General features: G+C 40.2%; 1 protein-coding gene across 3 annotated transcripts; it reads left to right on the top strand.

The window, feature by feature from the left end:
• Positions 1-4351: 4351 nt before the first annotated feature.
• Positions 4352-16985, top strand: LOC127321361 (probable pre-mRNA-splicing factor ATP-dependent RNA helicase DEAH9). 3 transcript variants are annotated; one of them, XR_011755071.1, is made up of 25 exons: positions 4352-4511; positions 4620-4764; positions 5894-5968; positions 6689-6778; positions 6907-6986; positions 7222-7291; positions 7392-7477; positions 7674-7743; positions 7821-7916; positions 9134-9239; positions 9372-9418; positions 9525-9608; positions 9682-9735; positions 10111-10211; positions 10511-10601; positions 11534-11698; positions 12828-12917; positions 12999-13070; positions 13664-13762; positions 13885-13971; positions 14941-14994; positions 15503-15582; positions 15676-15834; positions 15915-16112; positions 16357-16985. XR_011755071.1 is itself a non-coding variant. In XM_051350389.2 (24 exons), exons 1-23 carry the CDS (start codon positions 4402-4404, stop codon positions 15821-15823), a joined length of 2100 nt encoding a protein of 699 aa, XP_051206349.1. In that variant the 5' UTR covers positions 4352-4401; the 3' UTR covers positions 15824-15834; positions 16357-16495. The 3 variants fall into 3 exon arrangements, 1 of the variants encoding a protein (XP_051206349.1); XR_007863991.2 differs by having other exon boundaries at positions 16017-16112; positions 16357-16377; XM_051350389.2 differs by lacking the exon at positions 15915-16112 and having other exon boundaries at positions 16357-16495.
• The last annotated feature ends 5548 nt before the right edge of the window (positions 16986-22533 follow it).

The following is a 22533-nucleotide window of genomic DNA, read 5'->3' on the forward strand; positions in this document are numbered from 1 at the left end:
TCCCCTTCACCTTCAGCATCCTCCATGAAAGTATCACCGAAATGAGCAAGATAGCTTCCATCGATGAAATCATCCCCTTCTTCATCTTCTTCCATTATAACCTCTCTTTCTCCATGCTTGGTCCAACAATTATAGCTTGGCATGAAACCGTGCCGAAGCAGGTGCATGTGAACATCTCTTGAGGAAGAGTAACCCTTCTGATTCTTACAGTTAACACATGGACAGATAACAAAACCCCCCTGCTTGTTCGCATTAGCCACTACGAGAAAATCTTTCAAACCCGTAGAGAACTCGCCGGAGAGTCGGTTACCGTACATCCATTGCCGATTCATCTGCATTATTATAATATAAAATATATAATTAACCATCATGCATTTGTTAAACTAACTAGCTACAAACAATATAAATTAAACAATGAACTACACACATGCATATTTTATCAATGACACATGAAAGGTTCAAGTTGCTAACCGCGATCCAGGAGGAAAAAATAAATAAGGAAGCTCAAGTGTGGCTCCAACACTTCATATCATGTTTGTTTCATGCTCTTGGGGCATTTTATCAAACACCTTGTGTGCATAAGAGGAACCAAAAGCAAACCTACACCCCCTTGTGAAGCTTGTGAAGAGAAGTGGCACCAAATGGCTAAGTGCTGTGAGCTGAGGCCCTTTTATAGGGATGGGCCTTTAGTCCCGGTTGGCCTGGCCAACCGCGACTAAAGGCCTTCGGGGACCTTTAGTCGTGGTTGGCCTGGCCAACCGCGACTAAAGCCCCTTCCGTCCACCAGCTGGCCAGCGAGCGCGCTGGGCCCAGCTCTTTAGTCGCGGTTCGCCACCCGAACCGCGACTAAAGACCCATTAGTCGCGGTTCCTATATTTTGGCGACTAATGGGGCTGGACGGAAGGCCATTTTTCTACCAGTGTAGGGCCGTGAGTGCATGCCTATGCGTCAATGCGTGTATATGTAAGTCTCAATGTTTATATTGTCTTTTCTTAGGAAAACACCAAACGATCGATAGCATATATTTTTTGACAAATCTTCATGTATATGTGCATATGCACGATAGCAGTAACCGTAGGCTTCTTGTTGCAGTACTCCTCCACTTCCACGAATCAAATTAAGAGACCATGTCCGGACGTAACTTTTGGCTGACACGACACCGACGTTGCCACCAAAGCTACCAAGTGCCGACCATAGTTACTTGTTAAAAGATAAGTGTACTTAAAGTTATCGTAGGAGAACCTTGATAGTTTTTGGAGTGTGTTTTTTTAGTCAATTTGTGGTGAAGCTTAGATGAAAAATTTGTGTCCATGTTGTTAATCTTCTAGTAGAAGTAGTTAGTGGTTACTTATTTGGAGTGTATTTTTCTAGCCGATGCATATCTATTTTATGTGGTAAACTTTAAAAGAAAACTCTTCTCAAAGTTACTGTGCAGTTCATTGGGATGTTTTTTAGCCATTGTGTATCTATCTTTTAATCGATAAACCTTGAAAGAAAAGTCTTCTCAAAGTTACCGTAGGAGAACCCGGAAGCTACTGCGGAAGAAGGTAGATACCGTTGAATAGTTATGGTCAAAAAATTAATGGTGAAGATTAATGTACATCACCACTGGAGAAATACTGTAGGGAAAATGACCTTCAAAGAGTTACGCGTTGTTGAATAATTACTGCCAGATGACTAGCATTGGAGAATTACTATTGCGGTTGAAGAGTTGTGTGGGAGAATTCCTGTCAAGGAATTACCGTTCTTGCACCGTTGGAAATATACAGTTAGAAAATTGCCATCGAGAAATTATGCACCGCTGAAAAAATACGGTTAGATAATCATCGCCAAAGGCAAAACTAGTGTCAGACAAGTACTGCATGATAATTACAATTGAGGTTGAAGATTTTTATCGAAACAATATTGTGAAAGAATTATCGTTTGTTCATCATGAAATTACTGTTGGAGCCGAAGGTTTGTATCGGAAAATTACTATTGAAAGCTACTGCCACAAGTTATTGTACAACATTGCTCATTTTTGCACGGAAGAATCACCGTTTGTGCACCGCTGAAGAAATATTGTTGCGAAATTACCACCGAAAACTTATGTGCCTTTGAAGAATTGTTGAATTTGAAGATTTGTATGAAAAAATACTCTCCAGGGAAAGAAAGCTCGACGACAGGGGGAGACCCCATGCACGTACTGATTCGGCTCACCTTTTGGCGTGCATATTACGGACAGCAAATGATGAGGTGACGTGCATAGGAACCTCGTTCACCAATTGACGCGTCGCCTTTTAGCACGTCCCTTCGATCAATCGATCGATCGATCTGACATTCTGAACACACTCGATCTCGTACGTGCGTGATCACTGGTTAACTCCCGTGGATTGGTTGGAGATAGCTATAGGGCGATCAATCGATCATCATAAATTAACCGATAAGTTGCAAAGTGTAGCCACATGCCAGATGATTGCCAGTGGTTGGTTGTGATTGTGAACCCTCGAGCGCACTGTAAAGAAGTTAAGGCTACTCTGCATCCCACTCTGCAATAGATACATCGTGCATGTCGATGTCAATGTAGAGCTTAGCTAGGCGTTTGTCGACCTTTGTAGCAGCTCGGATTCATGGCATACCCACCGACCAACTTACTGGTTGCTTGCTAATACCTCCAAATATAAGCCTTTTTTAGAAAACTAAATTAACTTTTAAAATGACTTATATTTCAGAATGGAGAAAATATCTTCATAATGACAGAGAATTTAAAACTTGGTGTGTCCCGCACTGAGTGTATTTTGCAAACACATTCTTTGTCTCATATCATTTTAAGAAGACAAGCCTAGGGTTAAATTTTTTACATATTTCAGCGACTCGTGTACAAATTCTTGATATAACAATTCGGTTTTGAGAACCAACCCGTACTTGGAAGGTTAAGTGGGTGATTGTACATCTAGCCCACCAAAGATTTATCACAAGTTCAGTGTAATGTGTGTCTTGTCAAGACGAATTATTCTCTGGTGTAGAGGGTGTTGTGTAAGTGTGTACACGTTTCGAGAAACTACATGGAATGTACGACACTCCCTCCGATCCATAATAATTGTCGCTGGTTTAGTATAACTTTTTGATAAATCAGCGACACTTATTATGAATCGCAGGGAGTATTAAGAGAGCATGCATGTAGTTGGAAGGCACAAAAGGTGAGGGTGATCCAGTTCTCCCCAAGGTGGGGAATTATCGTCAATCATCACTTCTGAGCTGGGAAACTTCACTCCAAAAATTGTAAATGTCTTTTGATATCTTTTGAAAAGTAGTGCCCACTCTATCCATAAAAGGATGTCTTAGATTTGCCAAAATGGATGTATTTACATCTAAATTTTGATAAATCCGAGACATCCTTTTATAAAAAGATCTAGACATATATGTCAAATTGTCACAATTTTTTAAATCAAATTTGAAGAACTCGTCTAAAAAAAGTGACAAATGCAAATAAGAGAGATAGAGAATTGAGTTAACTATCAAATTAAACCTTGCTGATATTTATAATCATGTCAAACTTTTATTTCTCGAGTTACATGTTGAAAATGGAAAATTGTGATGCAATGAGAAAATCTACATGTAATATCATGTAATAACAACATTGTGATTACTTTAGATTTTTTAAAACCTTTAAAAGAGGATAAAATCCGTAGGTGCATTGGAGTAATTCCACTTAAGAGTGTTGGATACCTTCTCCAACGACGAATGGTACCTCTAGGTTGTGCGGTGTGCTCACTGCAACTATAATCCATACTAGTTGTGCCCACACCCTTTGGATGCGATCCTTATAAATTGCTCGCCGCATTTATAATCTACAACTAGCTTCCCTCACACCCCATGTTGAATGTCGTCGTGCCAATTTTTTACAAAATGTAAAGTAATTCATGCAGATAGTTTAGACTTTAGATTATATTGATTACCTTTCTTTTTTGCAGGAAAAATGCCACTTATGGCCTGCACAAAAACCACACTCACAAGGGAATAATACATGATTCTATTCACAGATCCTTTTTTTTTGGTTCCACAAATAGCTGTACTGTTTCAATGAAGACTTGTAGGTGCACAAGATACAACAAAAAACTATGTCCATAATTTTTTTCTACTTTTGAAAATTCATTAAAACCCTATGAAACATGGGGTGCCTACACAACTAGCTTCCGAAAATTCGCATGTACTTTCCCCTTTTCTAGAAAAAAATGGAACTATGCTGATTGTGGAGGAGAAAATATCAAAGTGAACACAACTGGATCTGTGCACTGTGCTCCATAGACGTCGGCCCATACAGCCCGCTAAAGTAGGTAAACAACACCAGTTAATGGGCCGCTTCCTCTCCAACCCCACCACCACCACCCCCGCCATTGCCAGTCCACCCAAGCGCCGCCCATGTCGAAGTTCTGGAGACCGGGGTCGGAGAAGCCGACCGCCTCGCTCGTCGACGACGAGGAGGGTGGCGTCCTCTTCCTCCCGACCAACACCGCCTCTTCCTCCTCCGGGTGCGCGCGCTCCCCCCAAACCCTAGACCCCCTCCCTCCTTCGCGCTCCCCTCTCGCGGTTCCTAATCTTGTGTCTCTGTGCTGCTGCTTCTGCTGCGGTGGGTGTAGGTTTGGGTACGCGTCCTTGGAGAGGCTGAGGCAGCGGCTGCCGGTGTACAAGTACCGCAAGGCCATCCTCTACCTGGTCGAGCGGCATGCCACCACCATCGTCGTCGGCGAGACCGGTAGCGGCAAGTCGACGCAGATCCCTCAGGTACGTCCTCCAGTCCGTTTTTTCTTTCTCCAACCCCCAGTGGGTGCCTACATAATTTGAGGATTTGTTGTGCTCTGTCGCGGGCGGGACATTTGGCCGAACAACTGCTGCGCCTGTGCGTGTGAACCGCTTAGCCGACAGTGTACCAGTGTTTTTATTTGGTGGGTTTTTTCTGTTTCAATTCGAATTAACACGTCACCTTCACGATTCTATGGATTCTTTACTGGGGAGGCCACGGGCTTTGGAATGTATTTCTAGTTATGGTTCCTCCTTTCTGCATTCCATAGAGTCCTTTAGGTAGTATGCATTATTCTGTGACTGTCCGCATATCATCTGTATTGTGCTGCCGCATGCTAGCTATATATGTCGACACAAAGAATATAAATCTCACAGTAGGATAGTAAGCATGAACAATTGCCTACAGATCACCGATATGCATTATGACATAAGTGCGAGGCGATAAAAATTACAGAATAAAAACAACGAGAGGTGGAAACCTGTTTAGAACATCACCAAACAAGTTCTCTGTCTCTTTTAGTTTCAGTAAAGTACTTGTTTACTTATCACTCTTTCAGCAGTCTTTGTCTTACATGAAGTATACACTGCCTTTTGCTTAACCTTCTGCTCATTATCTTGGACGCCAAAACTTGATACTCATTATTTTGGGACTCCCATAACTTGGTACAAAAATTGGCTATAAAATCTCCAACATAAGTTCTGTTTATTCTGAAGTTATGGCAAATAATATCTATATGCCTGATCCGGGGCTGGCTCTTCATGTTTATGACTTATTTGGCTTGAAAATTTGTGTAAAGGTAGGTAGGCTGAACTGAGACCTATTTTGTAATTTATTCTGGATATTGTGTCACATTGATATTTGATCCATGCTGAAACCATAGTACTTTGCTTGGTTGCACCTACATTTGAGTTGACATCTGCTCCAATTTTTTAATTTCAATGTACATGCTTGATGGCTGAATGTAGTTTAGTTTTTGCTGGTTAAAATGCTAATTTTGTAATCTCCAAAAGAAGGTGAACATAAACGACGAAACTCTTATGCCTATTGCCTAACTCATCATCTTACTTGCAAATGATGTTTGATTTCTAACTTTTTTGTATCTTGAACCAGTATCTTATGGAGGCTGGTTGGGCTGAGGGTGGTCGACTTATAGGTTGCACCCAGCCAAGACGATTAGCTGTCCAGGTATCAAATGTTTAAATCTTCATTCACTTATACATCCTTCTCTAGATGCTATATAAAACTAGGTGTATTTTTTACGGCCAGATTGCATGCATCAGATTATTTTTGTCATCTTGTGGGTACATCCCTAGCCGTGGCATCTTGTGGCTCTTAGCTACTCATCTCTGGGGCGAGTTTCAGTATTTCGGATCTCCTAGCATAATGGACCTCCCTTTTATAATGCAAGGAATCCACACTGATTTTGAACACAAATAAATCTTAACAATATGGATCTAAGTAAAAGAGAGAAATATCTTCGTATTAGAGATGAAATCTTTCTAAAGATAAGCTTGGACTTTCTTGGTCATGAAGATGGTTTATCGACCTGCCGCATTGTGGTGCCCCAAAATGAGTCGGTAACAGAAACTACATCCTGGCAAAATAATGTACCTTGAGAACCACTGCACGCAGCAATCGGAAACATCCAACATAGAGTATTTTCCGTCAAACTTGTTCATGTGGTCCTATAGTGATTTCTGGCATCCTATTTCACAGAAGTTAGCTGACAGACTTATATCCGTATTGCTTGAAGGATGGTAGCTGAGTGAAAATTTTACTGTTCTCATATACTAATTTTCTCAATGTTCATGTTCCAAAATTTATTTTCTGTTCGTCGGCCTCATTGGCAAATGCTTACCTTGTATGATCAATTTCTCTTTTAACCCATCTTAATAATTTGAACAGACTGTTGCATCAAGAGTAGCTGAAGAGGTTGGTGTGAAACTTGGTGAGGAAGTCGGTTATACAATCCGTTTTGAGGATGAAACAAACCCGGTATGTTCAAGTTTTTCTTTCTGGCTTGTTTTCTTTATCTGAATTCTGTAGCATGAAACACATATTATGGTCTCTCTGGTTCCATCCCCTATTTACTCTACTTACTTATATCCTACACGGTTTGATAGGGTATGACAAAGATCAAATTTCTCACAGATGGGGTACTGATTAGAGAAATGATGGACGATCCTCTTTTGACCAAATATAGGTATCATATTATGACCCTCAATATTTGTAGGACCTTAAGTGGGCAGTCCAAATTGGCACATGTTTATTTTTCATCACTGCACAACCATGTTTGGTCAAATTGTATACCTTTATCGTGACTATACACTTGTGGTGATAATCATAGTGGAGTAAAAATAACTTTCTCAGTCAGATGGTTCCATACTGATTTTAGTTTTTTTTTTCACATACCAATCCACGTGTTTCTGTTCTATTAGTATAATTATGATAGATGAAGCTCACGAAAGATCCATTTCAACCGACATATTGTTGGGACTCTTGAAAAAGGTTAGCAATTTTGACATGCAAATCTGATTTCTCTTCAAGTAGTCATCTGTGAATAATGTTTTGTTCCCATTTTGCATGTTTCTTTACATCAACTGACCAGATTCAACGCCGTCGGCCAGAGTTGCGTCTAATCATTTCCTCTGCAACAATTGAAGCAAGATCAATGTCAACCTTTTTCAGCATCAGGTCAATCCCTGTCTAGTAAGAACTAGTTTCTTTGTACCTTATGGCTTACAGTGTTCACAAAGTCGCTACATGGTAACATCAGGATGCAATTGTTAACTCTGATATACTGGTTTCTTATCCTTCACATGTACTCCGATTTGCGCAAGCAAGTTAGTGAGGGCCTGATCTTTGAATTTTCGTTCATCTTCACACACAGGCGGAAGAATTCCTTGCTCGAGTCTGCTGATGGTGTGCCCAATCCAGAACCTGCTATACTTTCTGTTGAAGTATGTTTTATTTGTGGCTGAAATATAGATGGATAAGGGGCCACCTCCTTATTGATGAGAGAAATTTGGTTTTACAGGGTAGAGGGTACACAGTGGAAACTCACTATGTGGAAGAGCCTGTCACAGACTACCTGCAGGCTGCTGTGAATACTGTTCTTATTATTCACGAAAAGGTTAGTTGTTTCACACTGTGTAAAAAACAATAGATTCCATGTATGTTTGTTCAGGGCCATTCCAGTGAAAATGGAGGCCCAGTGCGTAATGTAAATTTATGCGCTATATGTAACGAAAGGCAATTATGAAAATAACGTTTTATTAATATATGTCATATCTGCAATATAGCTGTTTGGTTTACATCTTATGGAAACCAAATCTCAAAGCTCCAAAATAATATATCTTTTAGCAGATACGAGCCATCTTTCTAGCATTTTTTGATTCAAAATCTTAAATTAGTTTGTTGTAATGCAACTTTCTACAAAACTCCATTTCTAGTTGCCGTTCAAAACCTAAAAAAGGCCGACTGTCTTTGGTGGAGCTGTAAAGACGTGTGTGCCGAGTCGGCAGAGGACTGAGAGGAGATCAAAGAAGCACGAGGTTGTGTGCAGTGTGAGATGTGAGAAACAGAAGAAACTGCCGAACATATAGATGGGAGATTGACAGTGGAGCATACCTCATTGCCAACAACGATTTTTTTTATTGGAAATTGAGAATGGATTAATACGCGTGCGCTCTAATAACCGTAGATTTCTGTTTAAAAATACATTGTTGTTTGGGCTACGTAAAAAAAATTTTATGGCTTCAAAAAGGCAAAAAAAAGAACTCAAGTTTGCATCCCATTTTGTGTAGATCACATCTGAGAAGCTACACTGACAAGAATTTGTACCCACTTACTAGACATGCATATGTACTTGTATGTTTATTTTCAGATTTTTTTGAGTTACAAAAATGTAGTTCTGGAATTTCTTAAAAACTGAGGTCCCTGAAGCTCGGGGTCTAAATGGGCCATTGGAGATTTGAAGGCATATTTGCCTTACACAGTAAACGTTTTGTCTGCTTCATTTCTCAGCACTAGTTTATAATATCAGACAAAGCGGTTAAAGGAGGGGAAGCTAGATATAAATAGCCATAATGTTTCTGGTTCTTTTGATAATGTTCTAGCCTATCCCAACTTGTGTGGGGAAAAGGCTTTGATGTTGCTATTGTTGTTTTGATAATGTTAATCTTTGAGGTAATTTTGGAACTATCGTTATTTACCTTTATGGTATTATTATGGTAGTGTGTGTTCCCATTTTTTTTTTGCTTTATATATATTATTTTCCATTTTCCTCGCCCCAATAGTTCAATTCAGGATAGCTTTCTTTTATTATCACTCATCAACTAATTTCTGCAGGAACCTCCAGGGGATATTTTGGTGTTTTTAACTGGTCAGGATGACATAGAGGCTGCTCTTAGGTTGCTAAATGATGAAATTCAACACCTTGGAAAACACTATTTCGGTAACTCTTTTTTTTTCTGCATGTTTACTATATTACAGGTTGCTCTTGAAATGGATGTCTGGTCCTTTGGCAAAAAAATTATCAGCTTGCGGTAGTAAATGATTTCTAATGATGAATTGCTTTGATTCTCAGATTTGGTGATTTTGCCCTTGTACTCCGGCCTTCCGCGGGGAGACCAAGTAAGTGGTCCTCATCATAGTAGTGTTGCAATTAAATATGTTTTCATTAATCACTAGTTGCCGCTCCATGTTGACACTATTTTGTATATATTCGTTGGCTTTGTAGGATCTCATTTTTGCTCCTACTTCAAAAGGGAAAAGGAAAGTTGTGATATCAACCAATATTGCTGAGACGTCATTGACTCTGGAGGTACTGCATGTCTTTCCTAACAAATATGATGTTGATTGTGAGTTTCTGACCGATTTCTCTCAATATTGTGTAGGGCGTGGTGTATGTTGTTGATAGTGGATTTTCTAAGCAGAAATGCTATAACCCGGTATACTTCTGTTTCTTTTTAAGTTTTCTTTGTGAAATCCTGAAATTTGAATGCCAACTGCTTTAATGATCTTTGAGTAGTGCCTTGTGCATCCAGAAAATCTTTGATTTGGCAATCCAGTAGCTGACCTATATCCATAAAAGCAACCTAGACGAGTTAATTCGGATCGCTCTCTTTACTTACTTACTGTTCTATTAATGTTACACAGTTTTGACATGCTTCGGCACAAACACATTCAGAAATTCCTGGTGACATTTACCCCCAACCCCTCTTCAAGCTAGAGGGCAATTAAATCATAGCTCAAAGTTTTTGGTGTTGTTTTATTTTCCATGTTTATTCTTTGCTGTAGCTTAACTCCTACATCTTATTGTGCAGATTTCTGACCTCGAAAGTTTAGTTGTTGCACCAATATCCAAAGCTTCTGCAAGGCAACGAGCAGGCAGAGCTGGAAGGGTGCGACCTGGGAAATGCTTTAGGTATATTGAGCAGTTCTGTCATTTCAATATTGAGATTGTTAATTTATGTCAGTCCTTGGTTTATCTGTGCTTTTTTTTCCATTTATAATTCCCACTTCTTAACTCGAAATTTTTCTTTACTGAATGCCCTTTTATCTACTGTTAAGTTTTTTTCCACCCCTACTTTTGAATAATTTGAAAGCCAAACATCCATGTATTAGATTTTGTAGATCCAGTATTCTGTCAACTGTAATATGTTTTACCTTGGTATGAAATACTTTATTATTTTTGTGCATTTCATAAGCTAATATCTCCTGCAGGCTTTATACAGAGGAATATTACCTAAATGAAATGCAGTCAGATGGCATTCCAGAAATGCAAAGGTCTAACCTTGTTTCCTGCATAATACAGGTATACTGGTTCATCTATTCTGTTGCATTGCGACTACCATCATTTACAGTTATCAATTTTTTGTTACTCCAAGCCTGTAGTGCTTCAAAGAGAATGATTTTTGCTAAGTTATAACCACTACCTTTTGGTGTTTAACTGCTTATGCTGTACAAGGGAACTTTTGTCAGTTTGTAGCCTTATACGCGTATCAACTATTTTAATATCAGAAAACACAGATGCATGGCATATTGTTTCATGCGAGTAATATAGTCTTTACTCATGTATCGAAATTTAAAATATACCAATTGGCAGTTTCCAAAGTAAAATACAAGTTAATGTGAAAACTTATTATTACTTCTAGAAAATTAGCCTATGGAAGACACTAAATAGTTTACAACAACAACATCAAAGCCTTTTTCCCAATCAAGTTGGGGTAGGCTACACTAAATAGTTCACAATTACTAAAAATAAATAGATGTTAGTATATCTCATGTTCATCAGCACACTAACCAAGCTAGACTGTTAGGGCTTGTCTTCACGTCTCTAAGCCAAGGGTGATTAAAATCACTCATAGATTTATATTGTGCAATTAGTTCGGTAACTTCTTGACACTCGTTGGGCATTTGACTTATAGCTGATGTGTCAATTTCTGCATCATGCATAAGGGCTATACTTTGACAATGAAATCATCAAATCATTGTTGTACTTGATTTGCTGAGTCATGAAACCTGGAAAATGCCCCAGATGGCCGAATAAGTGTACCTAATAAGAAACACTCTAGAGTATCAGGCACAGTTTCTCTGGAAAGTATGCACTGAAGCATGTCTACATTGAGTATGATTAATCTAATTTCCTGATACATATATGTTTGAAAGCGTTCTTGAGGTTTTTGTACATAGTATTAGATTTATGAATAATATATGACACATTGTTTATTATGTTCTGGATGACAGTTAAAAGCGCTAGGCATAGACAACATTTTGGGATTTGATTGGCCAGCTTCTCCATCACCAGAGGCAATGATTCGGGCTCTGGAAATTCTGTTTTCACTAGGAATCCTTGATGAAGATGCCAAACTAACAGTTCCAGTTGGTTTCCAAGTCGCTGAGATGCCTTTGGTATGTGTATATTAGTACTCTTTTTTTCTGATATTGTACCTATTTTTTGGTCATTCAGAATATATTACGATTGGTATCTAGTTTGAGGAGCAAATCACGTTTGTTGTAGTACTAACTAATATTAACGTTGCAAGTGGGACGGGCACGGGATAACCACCTCCCATCTAATCTTGCCCACCGGAACTTAAGGGATAAAAGGGATCTACAGAAACCGCACATGCATGTCCCGCAGAACCCAACTCAGGAGTGACATAGCAAACTAGCTTAGCTGCATGTCCGCATTTTGTGCTGCATGTACACATGCAGGCGACACTTCGGCCGGCGGGACCTGATGGGCTCGTCGCACGTAGCCTATACGGGATTAATGAGGTTCATTAGAGGGATAAACAAGATTAGCGGGGTGGGATGGGACGCGGGATTGGTGGAAAAGCCCATCCCACTTGAAACTTTAACTAATATGGGATTCCTATCATGATAGCTGAGTCAAATTGATTCGCTCCTGAATTTGGGTTGTGTGGTTTTTTTTGGCTGTTTATATCTGAGTATCAGAGTTTAATGATATGATTCTAGCAAAAAAAGCACACACATCAAAATCTTGCGAGAAAATCTCAAATTTTGACTAGTGGCATATGGCATGCCAGCTCCCACTGAGAAATTGTTACAACCAATTTGACGGTAACTGCAGTGGCTCAGGGAATTTGGACTTGTGGTTTACCAAAAGCATGTAGGGGTATCTAGAGGACGAATCTTTGTTGAAGCGCCGCAATGATAGATCGCCGCGGACGACGGAGATTAGAAGATGAATGAACCACATCAGCAGGGGCGACGCCCCAATCCTCGCAGACGGTCGGGCTAGCCTGGCCGGAAAAGCTGGCAACCCAGCCTGCAAGAAGGCAAAGGGGCCAGCAGGAACAGCACTCGAATTCATATACTGTTATGTTAATGACTTTTCTGATCGCATGTGAAATCATACTGCTATGCTGGACATTTACTTGCAGATTTTGTTTTTTTGTGTACTTGTACAAGCATATACTGTTGTACTTGTACAGCTTTTTATGTACATCCGCATTAATTAACGCCCACTTCTCAAGTCAAGAGGTTATTGACTATACTTTTTGATTCTATGCAGGATCCGATGATCTCAAAAATGATCTTGTCAGCCAATGATTTTGGATGCTCTGATGAGATATTAACTATAGCAGCATTTCTATCTGTTCAGGTTAGGATCTATGTCTCATATGCCCTTCATTTTTTGTGCTGTTTTATTCTTCGAATTGTTCTGACACCCGCCAATTTATAGTCTGTGTGGGTTTCTATGAGGGGAGTGAAGAAGGAATTTGATGAGGCCAAACTTCGGTTTGCTGCTGCTGAGGTTTGCAGGATCAACTTGCTGCCAATTTTTTTTTTGTTTACTCAGGAACCCTGATTTATTATGCTGCTTTTTACAGAGTACTTGGCTGTTAATATTGACATAGGTTTTGGTGCTTAGTGTGACCAACTACTATGTTACATCCATAGACCATATGAATACCATGTCGCTAATTATATCATAGTCCTCATTTCAGTTGACTTATGGTCAAGTTCCTAAAGTAGACAGATGTGACACTGGACAGTTGCTCTTGTTTTCAGTTTTCAGAAAAATCCTCAATGCATATTCTGCTTAAACACTTTACGTAGTACTGGTGATAGATTGGCTAGTTCTAGAACCAATGATTTTGGATTCTTGACATTGGTATTATGGAACAAAACTTGAAAACTTAAATCATGAAAATCCATATGAACAGCACCATTCCTATTTAAGACTCTTCCCTGTATGAACATCGGTGCTTCGTAAATTAAGAGCTTCCTTCCCTGTATGTTCACATGCTTGTGCAAATTTTCAGAAGTATGCATCTTAGTTACATTTGCTTTTGTTTGCTTCTTCATGTCAATACTCTTGAGTCTTGTATTTGTATTGTACCGCAGGGTGATCATGTAACATTCCTGAATATTTACAAAGGATTTCACCATTATGGAAAATCGAGTCAGTGGTGTTACAAGAACTTTTTGAATCACCAAGCACTGGTATGTGTTTATTGTTTAAAGGCATATATTTTTCTTTAAGAATATTTGCATACCCAAACCTATGCTAGCTTTCTTTGCTGCACACATCCATTTTGAATAACACGCTGTGTTCTCTGCTGCAGAAGAAGGTTATTGAAATCAGGGCACAGCTTGTCAGGGTAATGAAGAGGTTTGGCATACCGCTGAAATCGTGCGAAGGAGATATGAAGGTGGGGATTTTTTTTTCCTGAACACACATCACAATGCATGTTATTTTGTATTAGAAGAAGCACACCGATAAGGCGCAAACAATTTACAGGGCAGATGGAAAACACAAACCAATGAAACTACTGAAACAAAATCCTAGGCTATAAAAACAAAATCTATGCTAAGCCACAAAAACAGAAAGAACGATGCAAAGAATAGATCGAAGTGCTACAGCGTCTCTAACAGATCCAGAGACCTAGAATGAAGCTGCTGCCTCCTCAAGAACTTGGCTCTGGCCAGCTTCCGTTGCTCATCCTCGAGCAAGATGCCCTCCGTAAGTGTATATCACTGTGGGTGAGCACCGTCGAGGATGCAAGGATTTTTCCAGTTCAATTATTTTTTCTTTGATTATTACGGCACAAGTTCTCTGCATACCAGGGAAACTTTAAGTGTTTTCTCAAATGCCATTCTGCATTTTTTTCTTCAATAGTTGTATTTATCCCTGCGATCCATCTATCTTTTTACAAAATTACCACTCCGGCCACTGGCTGTTAGCTAAATTGTTGGTCATTTCAGTGATATTCTTAACTAAATTAAAATGCATTTACTATTCAAAATTTTCTATTATTCATGTGCATTTTGGAAATTAGATCTTATTATGTAATGAATTGGCCATGTCCAGCTTGATTCTTGCTTTAAAATCGACGACATTCCTATCCGGCATAGATTATCCTCATTTGAGGAGAACATGTATACACTGTACAGTTCAGACAGTTAGGTATCAACAATTCAGATGGTTCAACAACAATTTTGTACTAATTATTTGCAACTAGTTATTTTTAGCATCAGCTCTGTTCTGTTACAACTCGTGCAAAGTACTGCTGGAAATGCTTAAAGCTTCCTGACCAAATTGATTCATATGAACTGCTGCTATAATGCTCACTGGTTACCCGAACCTTTCACTAATAGATTTTTATCTCTTTATTCTGCAGGCAGTTAGAAAAGCCATTATTGCTGGTTCATTTGCTAATTCATGTCATCTGGAGGTATTTACTCAGATATTACATTATAGAGCAGATTTCATGTTATCATACATATCTAGCATGTAGCATGTAACCAGAGCTTTGTTTTTCACACAAAAATCCGGTATGATTAGGAGCTGAAATAAAATTTCCTTAGTGCATCGTTAAACTGTTTGATAGGTCGTACGAGTCCATACTGGCCAAAATATTGAAATTCAAACTACCTGCAGCCATCATCCTAAGATTTTTTTTATTGAACTGGCCCACCTGCGAGCTGGCCGGCATGCCTCACATTCCAAAAGAGCATGCCAGTCTTTAATTAACTACTAGACCCTTGAAAGTGGTAAGTTACAGATGAGAATCCCAACAAGCACATAGAGGATGTCCACACTTCTAAGAACTTATTAACTTTTTTTTTATTGACGTGCTCTTGCACATTTTTCTTCATTTATCCTCAGTAAGTGCAGCTATCAGCTGCATGCAGCTGACATGTAAGTTATCTGTGACCTCACTGACTTCCTCTACTATATAGGAATATGGCCAGAATGGAATGTATAAAACTATTAGGACATCACAAGAAGTTTACATTCATCCATCTTCCGTGCTCTTTCGGTGAGTTTAATGTTTTTTCCTATATTCGTCAGTTCATTGTGTCTTAGTGGTATAGCTCCTTGTGCACTTCATGACATTGCCCTGATGTTTTAGGGTTAATCCAAAGTGGGTCGTGTACCAGTCTCTTGTTTCAACTGACAAGCACTATATGCGTAATGTTATTGCCATTGAACCATCATGGCTTACTGAAGCTGCACCACATTTCTATCAGTTCCGGACACCCAATCCAGATCTGCACTAACTTTTATTGTGGTAATTTCTTACTCAACAGCGTTTTCCTATCTATCCATTGTAACAATGTTTTGAAGTTTCTTATGTTATGTTGATTGCAGACAGTGCAATGTCGCATTAATAGAAAGAGTGCTGAGATATGTCACCTTTTGCTCTTTTAGCTAGTGTACTAAGGTCGGCTGGGGTTTTACCTTTTCTTTCAGTTGAGCTGGGCCAGCATGCATATCAGTGTTGCTTGCTTTTACCGTCAAGTATTAGCTGCTTTGATGCATTTGGGGCATTTTTGGTGGATAAAGAAAGTAAGTGCTTATTTGGGGCACATTTATTTGATGTAATAGGACTCTACTTTGGTTTTCTTTTCTTTTATGCTTTTAAACAACTTCCATCGCTTAGAGTCAGAATTTTTTTCAATTAAACGGAACAGCCATGTTTGTAGAATTCAAACTTATGGTTTTATCCTATTGCATTTTTGATATGAGTATATTTCAAGTCTCCACTATATATGCTGAATTGCTTGTATTTGGCATTGTTGTCTTACAATAGGATATTCTTTATCGCATACCATGGGACACCCAATTCAAGAAAGCGGCTCCTCTGTCATGCCATCGAGATTTGAGCCATTCCCATCAAATCCAACATCTCGGTCTAGATGCAATGAAATTAATGAACCTGGGGCCTCTTGAAGACTTGCCGAATAGTAGCTGAGTTACATTCTGGAGTTTCTTGGGAAGTTAGTTAGACCGCAGTGTATTGATCGGAGCAGAGGTATGCGTCATGTGCACATGAAATGCTCTTGTATTGCACATAGCTTCGGTTTTGGTCTTTTGAGACATCCAATAGCAATAGCATGACGTACTTCTTTCAGTGTGTATAGTCTTGTATACTCTTGTACTGCGCATGACCATTTTTATTTGGTCTTTTGGGACATGGATCAGTTAGCAGTACTGTATGCATACTTCCATTAAACATTCACTGACAGTCAGGCCCATAAGTAGGGCTTCAGTTCACCTGCCGTTACAGTGGTTGTAACTGATCCTACGGCAGCTATGTCAGAGGAACCACCTGACCGCTTGTGCCGAGTCATGGGTATTTCCTTTTGGTAAAAATGTTGAGTGCTTGTACATTTTGTTTCAATCATAGGTATAATCTATTAGACATTTCTACTGTCGTCACATCTGTTTACCAGCCAATATGATTTTCAGTTGGCACTGCACTCCCAATTTAGTTGCTCGATTCTCCAGCATTACTGATCAAGTGAAGTATCAAAGTCTAACTGTTCAGCAGGCACATTAACCAATACATGGGCACCTCTGCTTGTTTGTGGCAAATGCCAGGGTAAGTTCATCAGGTTCTGTTTTGTTCGTCCCTGGAGATAGAAACATTGGCTTTGGTTGCCAGCTTCTTTCAGTTATCTTTTTTATGTTACATGTGTCAACCTGTCCATCTGAAATTCTGAATCATAACCGCAAGTTTCTTTGTCCCTCTGGCATGAGCAAAGCATCGACCAAGTCAACATGGGAAGAAAGGAACTTGTAAGGCACTACTAGTGTTATCCAAAGTTGTGGTTTATCACTTTAGAATTATGTGTATCAGTTTCCGCCTTTTTCTGACAAGTGGAGAATCCGGCAGACAGTTTAAGAGTACTATGTCTTGAGCTTAACGCAAAGAACAGTTAGATACGTAGGCCCTGAAATCCAAGGAGTCGACTGTCAGCATCGTATCTAGTGCAGTGCTATATGCTGATATAAGATAACACCCTTTGCCGAAAACGGAAAGGAGTTCCGGAGTTGCTTCAAATCCGATGCCATAGCAGCGCTTTATACAGTAGCTCTTTCTCCAGCTTAAGCCTTAAGGTAATGAACAATGAGATTTGGTAGTTCATCAAACATACAGGGGTCAACAGTCTGCAAAGTCCTCTTGTGCATTAAAAACAACTTTTTGTGATTTGAAATTACACTATAACCGAAAAGGGAAGGGATGGCAAAATTAGCCCAAAACCAAACAAAACCGTCTACTGTTGTTACAACTTGGATCTCCGCTTTATCCTGCCGACAAGTCATCTTGCTTCATGGGTTGGTTACATATTCTGAATTCTGCTTTGTTTCTTCTTGGTTCTCTCCATACTACTGTATGAACTGGAGTATCAAGCAACGCAAAGCAAAAAAAGTAAACGGCATCTTAGTATTTCCCCTACTCTATAGTCTATGGCAAGTTTAGTGCAGCTTGGTTGGGTAAGGAGGGAGTTGAAGAGGCTAATGCTCTATGGCAAATTATCGATGGAATACATTTTTTCCATTAAAACATAATATATCTGGCCTATGCAATAACTGAACATCGCATTTCAAGACATTAAGGGTGCACACTGTTTTAGAAAAAACCAAGATCTAAGGACAATAGCCAACAACATCATTTTGCTAGAAATGACCCGGGAGCTCTGAGAAGTACCACCCAAACTGAGAACATATCTAGTGATACCACCCTTTAGATGATACCGTGATACCGTACAAAAAACGTATTTTTATACGTGCCAAAAAATTATACGAAAAATTGTGAGTGCTCATGAAGCATGTCCCTACAACATCACAAAATTTCATATTGAAAATCGACATGGACACTGAGAAACAAAAAAAAAGAGAAAATCAGCATGAATAGTGTCATTTTCTGATTTTGTCTTTTTGTGACACTAGGTAGCACTATTCATGCTGGTTTTCTCTTTTTTGTTTCTCAGTGTCCATGTCGATTTTGGATATTAAATTTTGTGATGTTGTAGGGACATGCTTCATGAGCACTCACAATTTTTCGTATAATTTTTTGGCATGTATAGAAATACGTTTTTTTGTACGGTATCACTGTATCATCTAAAGGGTGGTATCACTAGATATGTCACGATGTGTCGTTGCATCTTCTTGACCACCACCTTTATTCTTTATAGCGTCGACACTGCTGAATATAGACGAACGCCCATACTCATCAATATATGTTAAGAGGTGTGCTCCGGTGCCCTCCACCCCCATCCACCACCGATGAAAGGATAAGTTAGCCCACGAAGTGGTATTAAAAGATCCTGATCGTCCACTCGTCCAAGAATGCACATAAGCGCGCCTCGCGATTGAACATGACATAGCAGAGTCGTCATCGGCAGACGATGAACTTGAAGATCAGCCATCTATCGAATAAGAATAAGAAAAACAAGCGCGATTTTGCCGTGTTGTCAATAGCCAAATTATGGTAAACACTAGTTTGCCATCGTCAGGTTTGCAGGGCTTGGCTGGCCAAATTTCCCCACACCATAAATTGGAAACTGTTTATTATTTGCATTAAAGTTAGTATTGATTTATTTAACAGCAATTTACAGAGACAAGTTTAAACGGGATGAACAACCGATTCAGAGAGATCTGCGCGCACTGGATGACTGTTGACTGGACATGTCTGGAAGGTGATCTGCTGCGTACGTGTACGTGTACCAGTCGAAAGTCTACGAGCCCATCGGATCATCCTTCCGTGCAAGCACGGTACGGGCTCTGTCCCCGGCCGGCGACGTTAACCTTTCGCCACGTCCGGCCTCGCCGTGTGCATCCCGCGGGCGGCTCGCCGGCCAACCACGCGGCGGACGCGGTGTCCGATTCGAGCGGCAGACACGCGTTAAGGAAGCAGCTGAGCTCCTTGATTGATTAATCCTCCGCCCCGAAAGAGATTGGTCGTGATTAAGACACAATTCCAGGAACTAAACACGACAACAATTTCAAGCAAGGAGTAGTAGTCACTGCCGACAGAGAACATTATCTTTCTGTCGCCTTCGTAGGCGAGGGGTAGATCTTTGTTCTTGCAGCAGTGATAAATCTTGTGTGGGAGCTAGCTGACCGTTCTATGTTCTTTTCAAAAACATGAGGTGATCGACATCGCCCACTTGCGCTGTCTTATTCGGAAATTCGCAACTAGATCGAGTCCGTACGTGGTTTCCAAATCATGCTCCCGTGGCTCCATCGCCTACTCCCGCACCACGATATAGCTGCGTGTATTTTTTCTCGATAAAGGATGTTTTATTATTTAAAAAGTTTAAGCATTAGAATTGCCTTCCCCATAACTACACAAACAGCCGCACAGATTCAAAACTAAACAGCTGAAATACAAGGCGTCATACTAGTAGTCGTTAGAAACTGTAGTGCCTAAGAACATGGAGGACTGATCCGTTGATCACGCTAACATCCGTGCTAGATAAAATACATGTGTCCTCTAACTCTGTAGAAACCTTATAAAAATGATGCGATACTCCACACGCTGTAGAGACGGCCATGAGCGGAGCTTAGTTGTGCACCGGTAGATAACCTCCATAAAAGAAGAATTTTAATCATTAAAATCTATATAGCCATAACTGTGTATATTAATCCCTCCCTCGGTTTCACGAGTTTCGTCATGATTTTAGTTTAAATAAATGTGAACTAAAACCACTGACAAAAAAACCCGGATATTGTACTTGCCAAATGACGATATAAGACGGGATACGGTATCGTGTGAAATTAAATGCGGGCATGGATGTGTCCATGGCGGTGCTAGGGCGCCGCGGCTAGGCCGGAGGGAGCGTGGGCAGGGAGATCTGCGGCCGAGGCAACGACGAGAGCGGGAAAGCGGGAAAAGCTAGTGTTGAAATGTTACTCCCGCCAAATGAATCGGGCGTATATAGACAACACTTGGTTCGGCCATGGAACCCTTGTATCTATGGCTTGGGGAGTTGGATTCTCTGGCTCCCTTACAAATTCTTGAATGTCGAGTGGTTTTACGGCTGCTCGACACTTTCTCTTCGTCCCAAAAATAAACCTGGGGATTGTTCTAAGTATTGGGTGGGATATAAGGGATCTGAACTGATAGATGATATATGAGGGGATACAACCAGATCGTGTGAAAACGCGGTCATTCCGCGGAGCCAACTCATCTTACTAAGTCATGTTTGACAATCATATCATGATTATCTTTTGTGCCGCTTCTTTTTCTTCTAAAGCTGCGGGTGACGGGCTATAGTTTATTCGGAAGCCTCTTTTTCGTCGTGCTCATGTGTCTACTAGGCTGTGCTAAGTGCTAACTAATGCATGCCTTTTCTTTTCTGCCGGTCAAAAACGGATTAGCGTCAGCCACGATTTCGTTGCGATGTAGAAAGGCGACAGAGACTTTCTCTTTGTTTCTTTGTTTTTCGTTAAAGGCGACGAGGACCTGGCGAAGATGGAGAGCCACCATGTGTCCCCAGCTTGTAATGCACCCCCACTTGTGCTCCGTGTGGTTATAGCAATAATAGGGTTCGTTAACATGCCCATTTAAATCGAGCTTATCCAGATCTAGGATTGGTCAGTATACTTTGGTAACAGGCCAGTACGTGATCGTGAGCTTGAGCTACAGAAACCATGCATGAGAGGCTCAGCTCGAGCGAAAATTCCCTCCGAACATGCAGCGCGGTTGGCAAAATGCATCCATGCACATGGTTGTACTGTGCAATGCTTGACTTCAAATTCCTTTTCCCTATGCTAAACACAATATGGACATACCTCTAGAAACGCATGCATATATACCTTGTTTATACAAACACTTTCGATAGACCGAGTTCAAAAACTGTTTAGACGGGTCTTAAGATTGACGAAGTTCATTACGACAAGCGACTCGCTGTCCCCGAAAACGCCGGCTCCCACTAAAAAAATATTTCACTTTTTTATGGGGACACAAAGTGTCAAACTTAAGGTTTGTATTTTGGTGGGCTGGGGTTCCACTGCGCTCCGCTTTACATGTTCTCATATAATTTACATGTTCAAACACCTTATATACTCCCTCCGCTTTATACTTCTTCGGTCCTAAAAAAGGATATCACGGATTTTTCTAACTTCGGATGTATCTACACACTAAATATAGATATATCCGAATTTAGATAAATGTGTGACATTTTTTCAGGGCAAAGTGAGTATTACTTACCGCTGATTTAGTACAAAGTTGTACGAAATCATTAACAATTAATATATGAAACTGAGAGACTCCCTCCTTGCCATAACTTAGTGCATACAAGATTTTCTTAAGTCAAACGATGTAAAGTTTGACCATGTTAATTGAAAAAATGTATCTACATCTACAACAACAAATGTTACGATATGAAAACAAACATCATGATGAATATAATGGTGTTTCTCTGATATGATATTTTCTCCAGTACTTGATCAAACTTCACATCGTTTGACTTTTTAATATACTTATATGCACTATATTTTGGTAAGAATGGATACACTAATAAACATAAAAGCCCTAAATTTTATATGTCAGGTTTCTTTGATATTGATTTTACAAAGCCTTATTCTCTCTCTCTCTCGAAATAGGCTTTCGCTCCGCTATATTAATATAGCAACCAACCGATACAAGATAGCAATCACCGCTGGGGCAAACAGCACATCAAGCCCAAAAGAAAGAAGAGAGAAAATATAAAAGAAACTAATGCCGACACCGATAGATTGACGAAAACGAAGATAGCCCGCAATCGCTGCGCCCTCCGGGAAGTCCCACCGCTTCCTAGCACATCGAGTCATCGCATACGAAGCAACACCTTCAACAAGGAGGCGACGATGTCGCCGCTGCTGCCCGGACTCGTCCTAGGGTTTCCCCTGTATGTGGAGACGATAGGGTAGGGGTACCCCCGACGCCCTTCAGGAAGGAAAGACGACACCCGCAGGCGTCGCCGCGTCGGCGTCGAAC

The sequence above is a fragment of the Lolium perenne genome, chromosome 3 (assembly GCF_019359855.2).
Source record: "Lolium perenne isolate Kyuss_39 chromosome 3, Kyuss_2.0, whole genome shotgun sequence".
NCBI lineage: Eukaryota > Viridiplantae > Streptophyta > Magnoliopsida > Poales > Poaceae > Lolium > Lolium perenne.

What these genes read in the sequence shown, in the direction of transcription:
- LOC127321361 (XM_051350389.2), top strand. Translation starts at nt 4,402, where the DNA reads ATGTCGAAGTTCTGGAGACCGGGGTCGGAGAAGCCGACCGCCTCGCTC. An exon ending in CCTTGGAAAACACTATTTCG is followed by an intron (nt 9,240 to 9,371) that starts GTAACTCTTTTT and finishes TTTGATTCTCAG; the next exon opens with ATTTGGTGATTTTGCCCTTG. An exon ending in AAGTCGCTGAGATGCCTTTG is followed by an intron (nt 11,699 to 12,827) that starts GTATGTGTATAT and finishes GATTCTATGCAG; the next exon opens with GATCCGATGATCTCAAAAAT.